At 43.3% G+C, this 13,216-nt stretch overlaps 1 protein-coding gene across 4 annotated transcripts in view; it reads left to right on the forward strand.

Annotated features, from left to right (window-relative positions):
• Nucleotides 1-506: 506 nt before the first annotated feature.
• LOC121918991 (vitamin D 25-hydroxylase) overlaps nt 507-13,216 on the forward strand; it is a 40,377-nt gene continuing 27,667 nt past the window's right edge. For 3 of the 4 annotated variants that reach the window (XM_042445134.1, XM_042445135.1, XM_042445133.1), the window contains exons 1-2: nt 507-813; nt 8,520-8,661. In XM_042445134.1, coding sequence (XP_042301068.1) covers nt 583-813; nt 8,520-8,661 — 373 coding nt within the window. In that variant the 5' untranslated portion in view covers nt 507-582. Of the gene's footprint in view, nt 814-8,519; nt 8,662-10,090; nt 10,160-13,216 lie in introns of all 4 variants that reach the window. The other variant, XM_042445136.1, reaches the window with a different exon arrangement.

Raw genomic sequence — 13,216 nt, forward strand, 5'->3', positions numbered from 1 at the left:
AATTTCACACGTTGGATGAGTAAACTTTTGTAATTGGATTCCCAATTAATAATATTAATTTATATTATTATTATTATTATATATTATTATTATTATTATTATTATTATTATTATTATTATTATTATTATTATTATATTTGCTTTTCATAATTTGATGCCAATTCTGTTTTTCTTATTTTGTTGCACTGTATTTGTATGTCTCATGACTGGTGTTTATCTGATGTCTGATCTGTGGATGGCTAATAAAGATTAAAGAATGAACGTCTGAGGAGGAGGAGGAGGAGGGAGGGAAATCCCTTGAGAAGCCTCCTCCATTTTGTCCAGTGGAACTGGAGGCCACTGTTGTCGGCGAAAAGGAAGGAGACGCTACTCAACTCTGGCGCGAGAAGAGGGGGCGGGGCCAAAACGGCCGTTGGGAGGGAGGAGCGACCAATCAGAGCCGGCGACGGTTGACGGGCGTCTCCGTCGGCCTATCAGGATGGGGGCGCTGGGGCCGGCTGCGGAAAGTGAACCGAGGAGCCGGACGGGGCCTGCTGTCAGAGTCAGACTCAGGACAGAAGGCGACGCCGGGGCTGAGGCGGGATGTGCGCGGAGAGCGGGGCCGCCGCCTCTGCCTCTGCCGCTGCCGCTTCCTTGGCCCTCCTGGCCTTCGCCCTCCTGGCGGCGCTGGTGGTGCGGCAGCTGCTGAAGCAGAGGCGGCCGGTGGGCTTCCCTCCGGGCCCCGCGGGGCTCCCGCTCGTCGGCAACATCCACTCGCTGGCCGCCGAGCAGCCCCACGTCTACATGAGGCGCCAGAGCCAGCTCCACGGCCAGGTAGGCAGGGGGCGGCCGGGGCACCCGCACCGCTCTGGAGAATTAACCCGGTTTGGCCCCGCTTTAACTTGTTGTCTGGCTCAAGGGCTATGGGATTCTGGGAGTTGGAGTTTGCTCCGCTCCGGGCCCACAACAAACTCCAACTCCCAGAATTCCATAGCAAATGGTGGCTTAATATGCTAACTGGACACTTCCAGGAACGATCTGTGTGCCTCTGGCTTGTGCCACGGGGATGGAGGAGCCTAAGTGGGAGCGTTGTACAACGGCAGGGAGGGCTGCTTTCTCAGCAGGCGATGGTCTTGTCACTCAGGAAGCAGCAATCTGGTTTGACACTGCTTTAACTGCCTCGGCACCATGCTATGGAAGTCTAGTTAAAGCGGTGTCAACCGGAGAGTAATAATAACAATAATAATAATAATATACTTTATTTCTATGCCGCCTTATATTCCCAGAGGAATCAAGGCGGATTACAAGACATAAACAACAACGAAATGCAAATCATAATAAAACGGCATTTCCAAAAACGCTCTGCCCCAGCCGCCCTCTCAGTCACGGAAGATATCAGTGTCCCAGAACCAGCGATGGTTTCTAGGAGGCAGCTCCAGCGCTGGCTCTCTTTCCTCGGATGCACCCTTAAGCATGATTACTAGGGAATAGGTCCCACTGAAATGAATGGGTCTGAATAACAGTCACTTTAGACTTGTGTTTGGTACCTATTGATTCAGCTGTCAGAATGTGACATTACCCTTTCTTTCTTTCTTTTTTGTCGTCAGCCTTGTGTCTGAAACAGAGTATTTGTGTGCAGCATGCAGAGGAGAGACAGCATGGCATAGTGGTTTGAGTGTTGGGCTGCATCTCTAGAGGCCAGGGTTCGATTCCCTTCCTCGGCTATGGAACCCGCTCGCTGGGTGATCTTGGGCAAGTCTCCTGCTCTCAGTCTCAGGGGAAGGCAATGGCAAACCTCCTGCGAACAAATCTTGCCAAGAAAACCCCATGATACAGTCACCTTAGGGTCACTACAAGTAGGAAACAACTTGAAGGCACACAGCAACAGCACCGACAAGCATTCAAAGATATAGTTGTGTTAGTCTAGAAAATCAGTGTGCAAAGAGATTTTGTAGCACCTTTGAGACTAACTAAAAAAAGGGAGCTATTAGCATAAGCTTTCACAGACTTGAATCTTCTTGCTCAAATGCATAGAGCCAATATATCTGAGGAAGTACACTGAAGTCTACAAAAGCTCATGGTACCAGTTTCTTTCTTTCAATTAGTCTCAAAGGTGCTACAAAATGCCTTTGCATACTGTGTATAGGATTCTTATTATGAAATATGCAGACACACTTTACAGTGCATTACCTAATTTTCCTTCCATATACATTATGGGGCTTTGGCAAGTTCCTCCAGTCATCTACTACCACCACTTGATTTGCGTGGACTGACTCCTTACCCCACTCTGCTGTGTTGCTCACCGGAGTTGTACCTAGAGTACTTCTAGAGGTGGAAATGGCACACTAGTCCCCGAACTTCATATCTGCCACAGAGCCTGTAGGTTCTGCAGGAGGCCCTGCCAAGCTAAAGGATATCATTGTTCAACTAAACCTACCTCAGAACCACTAAGGTCTCAGGTTTCAGCTGTGAGCTAGGACAGTGTTGCTCAGAGTGGTGCTCCCTGGATTGGTGCTGGTCCCTGAGCCATTGGCTGCCCATCCATGTTGAGGTTCCAGGAAAGAAAGAAACAGTTGCAGCCAGTGGGCATAAATATGGTGCCAGTCCCTGGCATATTGGAAAAAATAATTATGGGTCCCCCACATCAGGCAAGCATTGAGTAAGAAGACTGCTAGTTAAATACTGGAGGTTCTGGTTTCTTAATTTTTTTAAAAATGTAGGCATACAGATCTCTCATAAAGGAAGACTCTGTTCTTTTTGTAACTTAACATTGGGCATATTGGTACTTAGAAGAGTGAGCTTTGTCTGCATGAAATCTGGACTATAAAACACATCATAGACACACAGGACTTTTTCACACGGGGAAAATTGGAAGGTTAAACTGGACACAACGCAGGGTCATCCAGGGCATTGGGGACAATTTCACAATTGCTTTTCAGATGACGCTGCGCACAAACCAGTCAGAATCCAGACAGAAAGTGAGGTGAATCAGGGAATAAACATTTTCTCAAATATATCATGTTTTTGTTTCCATTTCATTCACAAATTCACTTTCTTTATGTTATTGCAGCAGTCTGAAAACCATGTCCCCAGTCCTCCCTGTTCCCAGATTTCCCATGGTTCCTTGCTGTGCCAAGGAGTGGGAGGCAGCCCACACACACCTCTTTCCCTCACGCAGATGGTCTCCTCTTCTAATGGAGCCTCTAAGCCTTAAATCAGGTTATGTGGGCGGGGGGGGGGGAGGTGTTGCCTTAGTCCATAAAAACACTCTTACCCTAACCAGGAACCCCATCCGGAAGACGGACTTCATTGAGTGTATTTATCTGACTCTGAAGGCTAGGGACAGTCTGGGGATCCTGTTGGTCTACTGCCCACTAACAGACTCCCTGGCCGAGCTTACACAGCTGGTCTCGGAACTGATGTTGGAGTCTCCCAGACTTCTTGTTCTGGGGGACCTCAACATCCCTTTCAAGGCCGGCTCACAAGATCTGACAGGTGCAGCTCGGGAGTTCATGGCCTCCATGATGGCCATGGGCCTGTCCCAATTAGTCTTGGGTCCAACACATTGCACGGGTAATACGCTCGATGTTGTCTTTAGTATGGATGGGGACAATCTGTGGGCAGAGGTTTGTAAAACCTCTGCCCTATCATGGACGGATCATTTCCTGGTTGAGGTCCGACTTAAGGCATCTACCCTTATCCCCCTGGAGGTGGAGGACCTATTAGAATGGTCCACCGTCGAAGGCTGATGGAACCCAAAAGGTTCCAAGAAGTCTTAGAGGGGTCTATGGTTGGATCTGACGGCGACTCTGTTGATGCCCTGACTAACATCTGGGATAATGACCTTTCCAGGGCTATATACAGTATCGCTCCTAAGCATCCTTTCCAGCACGCTTCTAATAAGAAACCCTGGTGTACAGCAGATCTCCGGGAAATGAAGCGGGCTGCGCAATGACTAGAGCGCAGCTGGCGGAGTCACCAGCGCTTATCTGACAAGACACTCCATCAGGCTCTCTTAAAGTCTTACGGAGTGGCAATAGGTGCAGCAAAAAATTCTTTCTATGCTTCACGTATTGTGTCTGCGGAGTCACGTCCAGCAGAGCTGTTCAGGGTGGTGAGGGAGCTAACTCAGCTCTCCCCCACCCTGAACCCTATTTTAGAACCAACTAAGGCCTGCTGTGATGACTTTAACAACTTCTTCGCAGATAAAATATCTCAGATAAGGGCTGATCTCGACGCTGGCATTTCATCAGAGACAATAGGAGAGGTGTCCAGAGTTTCCGTGGACTCTATTAAACTGGATCATTTTGAGTTTGTACATACTGATGAAGTGGACAAGCTTCTTGGAAGTGTTAGGAAGACGACGTGCTCTCTCGATCCCTGTCCTTCTTGGCTGACCGCCCAGGGTGGTGATGCGGTAACATCATTATTGTGTCGCATAATTAATGCATCATTCAGGGAGGGAAAATTTCCATCTAGCTTAAAATTAGCAACGGTCAAACCATTGCTTAAAAAACCCTCCCTGGACCCCCTAAAAAGAAACAGCTATAGGCCGGTCTCACTATTCCCATTTTGAGGTAAGGTGACTGAGAGAGCAGTTGCCTTCCAGCTCCAAGCTGTCTTGGATGAAACTGATTATCTGGACCCATTTCAAACTGGCTTCAGAGCGGGATATGGAGTTGAGACCGCCATGGTCGCCTTAGTCAATGATTTCCATCTGGGCATCGACAGGGGAAGTGTGACCTTGGTGCTCTTGGACATCTCAGCGGCTTTCGATACCATCGACCATGGTATCCTTCTGGAACTCCTGAGGGAGTTGGGTATCGGGAGCACTGCGCTCCGGTGGTTCCGATCCTGCCTCTCGGGCAGATTCCAGATGGTGAGGCTGGGGAACAGCAGCTCTCGTAAAAGAGAGCTAACATCGGGTGTCCCTCAAGGCGCCATTCTGTCCCCCATGCTATTTAAGATTTACATGAAACCGCTGGGAGAGATCATCCGGAGACATGGGGAGCGGTGTTATCAGTACGCTGATGACACCCAAATATGCTTCTCTGTGTCCCCGATTGATTCAGTGACTAAGGATGGGGTCTCTCTTCTGACTGCCTGCCTGGAGTCGGTAATGGGCTGGATGAGGGAAAACAAACTCAGTTTGAATCCAGAGAAAACGGAAGTACTTGTGATAGGTTCCCCAGGCCCGGGGAAGGAAGTTTATCCACCTGTCCTGAACGGAGTCACACTTCCCCTGAAGGATGAAGTTCGCAGTCTAGGAGTACTTCTGGACTCGTCTCTGCAGTTGACATCTCAAGGGGATGCAACGGTCAGAAGTGCTTGCTATCAACTTCAGTTGATATGCCATCTGCGACCCTACCTGGGCCAAAGGGACCTTGAAACTGTGATACATGCTCTGGTAACCTCTCGCTTAGATTTCTGTAATGCGCTCTACATGGGGCAACCCTTGTACCAAGCCCAGAAGCTTCAGCTAGTACAGAATATGGCAGCCAGATTGGTCACTGGTGTTTCCAGGTTTGACCATATAACACCTACAGTGGTACCCCGGGATACGAATGCGCCGGGTTACGAATTTTTCGGGATACGAAAAAATCCCATAGGGATTTATTGCTTCGGCTTACGAAGGTTTCTTCGGGTTACGAAAAAACCGCGGCGCTATTTTCCGCCACCGGAGGGCAGCAGAGAGCTATTTTTCCATTAGCGCCTATGGGAATTCGGCTTACGAAGGTATTTCGGGTTACGAAATTAACCGCGGAACGAATTAATTTCGTAACCCGGGGTACCACTGTATTCTGAAAGATCTGCACTGGCTGCCTATTCACTTCCGAGCACAATACAAGGTGTTGGTTATTACCTATAAAGCCCTACATGGCTTGGGCCTGAGTTACTTGAGGGACCGCATCTCCCCATATAATCCGCCCCGCACACTCAGAATAACCGGGAAGAACTTGTTGGAAATCCCACTTTCTAAATACAGTGGTGCCTCGGGTTACGAAATTAATTCGTAACGCGGCCGCTTTCGTAACCCGAAAAGCCTTCGTAAGCCGAATTGCCATAGGCGCTAATGGGGAAAAGCCGCGATTCCGTGCGAAAAAGCCGAAAAAAGCACCAAAAGTTTTTTCGTAACCCGAAAAAACATTCGTAACCCGAAACAATAATTCCCTATGGGATTTTTTCGTATCCCGAAAATTTCGTAACCTGGGTATTTCGTATCCCGAGGTACCACTGTATGTTACTACATCCCAGATGGCCTTCTCAGTAGCGGCCCCACAAATCTGGAACAGTCTTCCCGAGGAGCTCCGCCTTATCACCCCCCTGGAAATATTTAAAAAGAGGCTTAAAACCTTCCTCTTCTGTCAAGCCTTCCCCTCTGGAAAATGAAGTTGTGTATTTTGGTCCCATCGACTCTCTGCCTCACCCTATTAAATGACTGTTTTACATTTGTATAGTGTATATTGTGTTACTGGTTTTTATCTATTTTTATGATGTGTTTGTAACTGGTTTTAATTCTGTGTAAACCGCTTTGATATTTTGGAAAAGCGGTATATAAATAAAATTTATTATTATTATTATTATTATTATTATTATTATTATTATTATTATTATTATTAAATCTAAGGGAACAGCTGGTGGGAAAAGGCAGAGAGAGGGGAGGTTTTGGAATTCATCCTGTACAGGAGAGAGAAATGGAGGATATGTCCTGGAAAAGAAGGGCATCCCTCGCTGAAACCGGCAGGTTTATGGACCAGCCCCGTCCTCTTTCTCTCTAGTGTGTGTGTATTTATGGGTGGTTTTATGGGCGTTTGCAAAGGGAAACTTCAGTCTGCCTTCCTCTGAAACAGCTTCTGAAGCAATGAGGATTTTCCTCCCCATTTCCCTTCCCTCTCTGGAGTATGTGTGTGTATGCACTTGTGGAAATGACAGTTTGGAGTATGCATAAAAAAGTTATTTCCAAGCTAGCAACGGAATTTGTCCTCATCTGTCTGAAACCCAAATTCGCTTTCAACTCACTTTCTTGCCTAAGTAATGTGCTTTTAACCCTTTGTGCTCTGTGTGTGATAAGCATTTTCGGGATGGTCTCAGTGTGAAAAAGTCCACAGAGGAGTTGTGCTCAGATGGGGTTCTCTAGTACAGTGGTTCTGAGTCTTTGGTCCTCAGCATGTTTTGGATGTGAGCTTCCAGAACCCCTGACCATTGGTCATATAGAACTTCTGTATGTTGCAGAAGGTAATTTAAGAGTTGAATTCTAGTGCAGAATCTCACCCTCTACATTTCAAAAGCACAAATTATTCTAAACTGGGTACAATTACATATTATAAATACAGGAGCAAAAGCTCCTGCTGCTAACAGGCACTGATAATCCTGCACAGTTTTAAATTCCAAGTGTGAAATTCTGACATTTTAGAAATGCTAATGAAATGTTCTAGGAGTAAAGTAGTTATTTAAAAAATATTAATCATAATCTACTGTATGAAGCACATCAAGAAATATTTTCCTCATCAAAATGAAGAAATTAAACACTGATAGTTTTTTGTGGGTTTTTTGGGCTATGTGGCCGTGTTCTAGAAGAGTTTATTCCTGACGTTTCGCCAGCATCTTCAGAGAATGCTGACCTGGAAGAGGTCAGCATTTTCTGAAGATGCCAGCCACAGATGCTGGCGAAACGTCAGGAATAAACTCTTCTAGAACAAGGCCACATAGCCCCCAAAACCCACAAAACACTATGGATGCCGGCCATGAAAGCCTTCGACTTCACATTAAACACTGATATTTTCAGGTTTAAACTATCAACAACATCCAATCACATCCAGATCTTGGGGACAGGTTTCTCACTGTGTAACCCCTGAAACCTGTAGGACACCAACTTGACCATGTGCACCAATCAACACCTGATGTGTATTCCTAGTTTAAACTATGTGAAATAGAAAGGCACCAGTTGCATGAACAAAAAGCATTCTAATAGTGTTCTTGTCACAGATAATTCATGGCATTCATAGCAGGGTTCTTGAGACTAGTCTACCAATACCAATGACAGGTTGCTGATAGGAAACCATATAGTAGGAAGGATATAAATATTATTTTTATACCACTTTTCCAAAAGATCAAAGGTTTTTCTGTCTTCCTCTCAAGATGTTTCATACATCTTGAACTTCCTACTGAACACATATTGCTAATTATGGTGAGTGTGTTTTTCGCATCTCCTGGGGTAATCAGCATGTAAGCCATGGCAGTAAAAGAGGGCAGGATGGACACTGATTTAGGATCTATGAGTAAGACAAGCCATAATAGTTTTAGAATATTATTATTTTTTTACATAATTATATTCCATGTTTCTTTTCAAGCAATTGGAGGGGGAAGTTGTATTACGTATATACTTTTGGGAACTGTACATTGTTATGCAGCATAAAAGGTATTTTTCTAAAAGCTGATCAAGAAATAAAATTTTGAAGATAATGCAGTAGTTTATTACTTTTATTTAGACGTATTCTTGAAAGTGATATGAAACACCTCTCTCTCTCTCTGTTTTGAAGATCTTTAGTCTTGATTTGGGTGGTATCTCCGCTATTGTACTGAATGGATATGATGCAATAAAAGAATGCCTTGTTCAACAAAGTGAGGTCTTTGCAGACAGGCCATCTCTTCCTTTGTTCAAGAAGCTGACAAAAATGGGAGGTATGTTGTCATGGCTGTGACATTTAAAAAAAACCCTAGAAGCTTATTGTTGCATTAGATAATTTTTAAATATGTCTGTAAATCTCTTTCCTTTTTTAAAGAGGCCACCTTGTAAAGACTTTCTATCATAGTCTGTACTGAATGGGTCAAAATTCCTAACGCTTCCTTACAAAGTTATAAACATGCTCTTTTTATGAGCCTGTTATAGTGCTAAGATCATCCACAGAGCCCCTTCTCTCTGTCCCACCACCCTCTTGGGTTGATTTGATGGGAACGAGGGAGAGGGCCCTTTTGGTGGCTCCTCCCAGGCTCTGGCACTCCCTTCCTATACTGGCCAGGATGGCCCAATTCCTGCTCGCCTTTCAGCGGCAGGTAAAAATATTTGTATTTTTAGCTTTTAAAATTGTTTAATTGTTTTTTAAACTTTATATCTACATTTTTAATGTTATTGTATTGTTTTAACTTGTACTGTTTCAAATTTGCTGTTAGCCACTTTTAGTCTCTAGCAGGAGAAATGTGAGATATAAATGGAAATAAATAAATGTTTTAAAATTTGAATTTTAAAGTTTTAAATTATTTATATGTGAGCTGACTTGGGTCCCTTTCTGACAGAAAGGTGGCATAGAAATGGAATAAATAAATAATGCAAACTCAGAGCTGCCTACTGGGAACAACTTTGAAGCCTTTCTGTTAGCCAGGAAGAGTAAAAACTTCATGCTGAATTTGAACTTCATCAGTCACCAATTAAGTTTTGAAATTCTGTTTCTTAATTATTCCCTCTAGTCTGATCCTCAAAGGAAAGAACCATTGCTTACTCAGTCAAAACTATGCCAGCCACAAGTTGGAAGTATCAGCAGATGCAGGGAAACCCTGAGGCATGCACAGCTAGGAATCATGTAAACATTATTTCTGAAAAGGAGGCAAACATGGAAATGACAAGACAAATAAAACTGCATGTGTGGGTACATGCACAAGGCTACAAGCAGTATTATCTGTTTCTCATAAGAGGGAAACATGATTCACACCTGGAAATTAACAGTCAGTGCTGCTTCAGTGCTGTCAGCACCCTATTGAGAAAGGGAGCCTGTTTTTTTCAACCCCCTGTCACTTTGCAACAGACTTTGGTAAAGAAGGATGAGAAGGAGCAACACACCTCAAGTGTCGCTCCAGATTTCCCTCTTCTCATTTACAGGAAACCTGTTCTTTTACTTCTGTTCTTTCCACTTGCAACAGCCCATTTCTAAACTAATGTGAAGTGACACAGCTGTGGGGATGGGACAAAGAGGAACTGGCAAAGAAAAAGTTTTCTATATGTCTCTCTTGCTTTCAAAATGCAATGTTCTAAGCATTTATCAGTTTGGATTGTTTGTTTTTACTAAAACCAAACCTGCAGCTTGTTTTATGTATTTGCATCTGATGTATACTTTAGTTCAATGCTGTTCAAAGTCGTGGTCCATGGACTGATGCCCATCCTCAAACCATCAGCTGAGGGTTTGCAGTGAGTTTCCAGGAAAGAAAATACATTTTGTAGCCATTGGGAACAAATGTAGTACTGATAAGTGGCGCATTACAAGGAAAATATTGCCATTCTCCCATATCACATAGCTGGAGAATCATTGTTTTAGCTCACAGACTAGGCCAGACATACAATTTTTTAAATGCACTTGTGTCAGAAGAGCACCTTCTGGTGGTAATAAGCAGCTATAACAGTTGCACTTGAAGGACAACCATACATTTTCAACAGTTTAAGCATAATATTAAAAGCTCTTGTTATTAGTTTAAACGGATTTGTTGTTGTTAATTACCATCAAGTCAGCTTTGACTAATGACAATCCTATGAATGAGAGACCATCAAATCACCCTATTATCAATGGCCCTGCTCAGGTCTTGCTGACTCCAAACAGCCAAGTCTCAATTATTGAGCTTATCCACTTTTAATGTGGTTTTTCACTACGGTCTTTTTTTTATATCTTCTCATGATATGTCCACAGTATGATAGTCTCATTTTAATAATTTTGGCATCTAGGGAGAGTTCAGACTTGATTTTCTTTAGCTAAAACTTGCCAATTGTAGTAGAAATGAAAGAGTTTGACCTTTGTTGTAGAAACTCAAACTGTTAAGTACCAGTCCCTTTGCTTCCTTTTGTTTAATGTTTACCTATGTACATTGGATCAGTAATTGCTGAGAATGGAAATTGCAGTCAAGAAAGTAGAAGAAGATTAGGACTGAGAAGGACAGCTATGAAAGAACTAGACAAGATCTTAAAGTACAAAGATATACATTGGAACACTAAAGTGAGGATTGTTCAAGCCATTGTATTTCCCATCACCATGTGTGCATGTAACAGCTGGATGGTGAAGAAAGCTGATAGAAAGAAAATCAACTCATTTGAGATGAGGTACATGAGAATTGTTCTGCAGGTAATGTGGATGGCTAAAAAGACATACAAATGGGTCCTGGAACAAATCAGATCTGAACTCTCCCTGGAAGCCAAAATGACTTGGGGGATGGGGGAAACAGACCAGCATTAAAAGCTGGTTTCCAGCCAGCTTGGGGGCATGGTGTACAGACACTGCACACCTCCAAGATGCCCAGAGGTTGTGCCGGCACTGAGACGTTGTCCGGCTTCTGGGCAGTCTGGCGGTGCAATGTTTATATCCTGGACACTGCCGGAGCAGCTTGAAGCTGCCCATGGGCCACGGCAGGGAGAGAAAAGATGCTCTTTGCTGCTCCTTTTTTGGCCAGCTCCAAGGCGAATTAGGACCGTGGCATATGGTTGCCACAGTTCCAATCCATCTTCAAAAGGCGCAGCTTCAAGCTGCCCCTTCAGGGCCATCTGTTTTGGCTATAAATTGAGGCTGTCATGTTTTGGGCACATCCTGAGATGGCATGACTCATTAGAAAATATGACAGTGCTTGGTAAGATAGGAGGCAGTAGGAAGAGAGGAGGACCACTCGCTAGATGGATAGACTCTGTCAAAGAAGACATGGCCCTAAGTCTACAGAAACTGAGCAGGGCCATGGATGACAGGGTGTCTTAGAGATGACTCATTCACAGGGTTGCCGGAGATTAAAGAGACCCCTGGTGGCACAATGGTTAAATGCCAGTACTGCAGCAACTTACAAAAAAACACAAGATTGTGAGTTCAGTCCAATCCAGGGGCTCAGGGTAACTCAGCCTTGCATCATTCCGAGGTTGCTAAAATGAGCACCCTGCTTGTTGCGGGTAATTAGCTTACAGTTGTAAACCTTTTAGAGACTGCTTAGTATGGTATGAAGCGGTATATAAATGAAACTGCTATTGCTATCAAAGTCAACTTGAGGGCAGTTAATAACAATATAGCACCTAAACATTTCTCCAGATGTAACAGTACAGAGATTTCTTGAGAAATTCAGTGTTCTCTGTCTAAGAAGGCCCTTTAGTCTCGCATAGAACAGAGATAGCCTGGATCTCAAGGGAAGTCACTTTGCTGCTGCCAATGGAGTTGAAATTTTATTGCCTGGTATTTACTGCCCTTTGTTAATCAATCATTGATTGATTGATAATGCCCTTTGTCCCTGGTCCCCACATGGCCAAGGAGCGGAATGGCCTCTACCTTCATAGATATCCCATCAGACCATCTTAACTGACAACAGAAAAACAGTTGAGAAAAAATGTAAGCCTACTGTATGGAACTCTAATATCACCATATTTCTTGTCCTTATGATTTTTAATGTCTTTCCCTGAAGAAGCCAGTGAAGTTTTGAAAGCTTGCATGATATATTTTGTGCTTTTTAGTTGCCCCAACAAAAATTTTGTGGATTTTATATTTTGTTGTGTTTTGCTGCATAGGCCAAGATGGCTACCACTGAATAGATTTTAACTATTTTGGAATATATATATATATATATATATATATATATATATTCATTTTTTAAATTCTTCAAATATATTTATTACAGATTTGTTATTAACTTATGGGGCTAAAATAGCTGGTCTAAGCTTATTACTTCAGTGTGATTAATCAATATAAATTATTTTGATTTAGCTGTTAGTTGATAGTGATAAGGGCTGTGATGACCAAACTTTCAAATAAGGAGGACAAATTTATGATTGCAGATGAGGTGCTTATCTGGATAATACTAAGGATGAATATAAAAGTTTATGACTTTTTGAGCATCTGAAAGAATGATTTAGGTGAAGCGTTTACTCCAGGGGGAATAGGATAGTCACTTAGTAGCTGCAACACATACCATTGCCTATTCTTAATAATTACTCATCCTGGCTTTGTTCCACTATATTTTAGCGAGCTACAATCTTTTCTCCCTTCTTAACACTCAAAGCACTGTTATATGCATATGCTTTCTTGCAAAATTATTTTGCAAAATTATCCTGTTAAGGTAAGGCATGGCAACTTTTTTTAGACAATAAGATCCTGAATGATGGCTTCTGAAATTGGCAGCAATCTAAACCTAGTAGAATTTGTTAGATCTGTCTCTGTGAGATGGTGCTTAATGAAATAACTTTTCATTTTGAATGTGGCTTAACAAAGAAAAAATAGTTTTTGGAGCTGAG

The sequence above is a fragment of the Sceloporus undulatus genome, chromosome 1 (genome assembly GCF_019175285.1).
Source record: "Sceloporus undulatus isolate JIND9_A2432 ecotype Alabama chromosome 1, SceUnd_v1.1, whole genome shotgun sequence".
NCBI lineage: Eukaryota > Metazoa > Chordata > Lepidosauria > Squamata > Phrynosomatidae > Sceloporus > Sceloporus undulatus.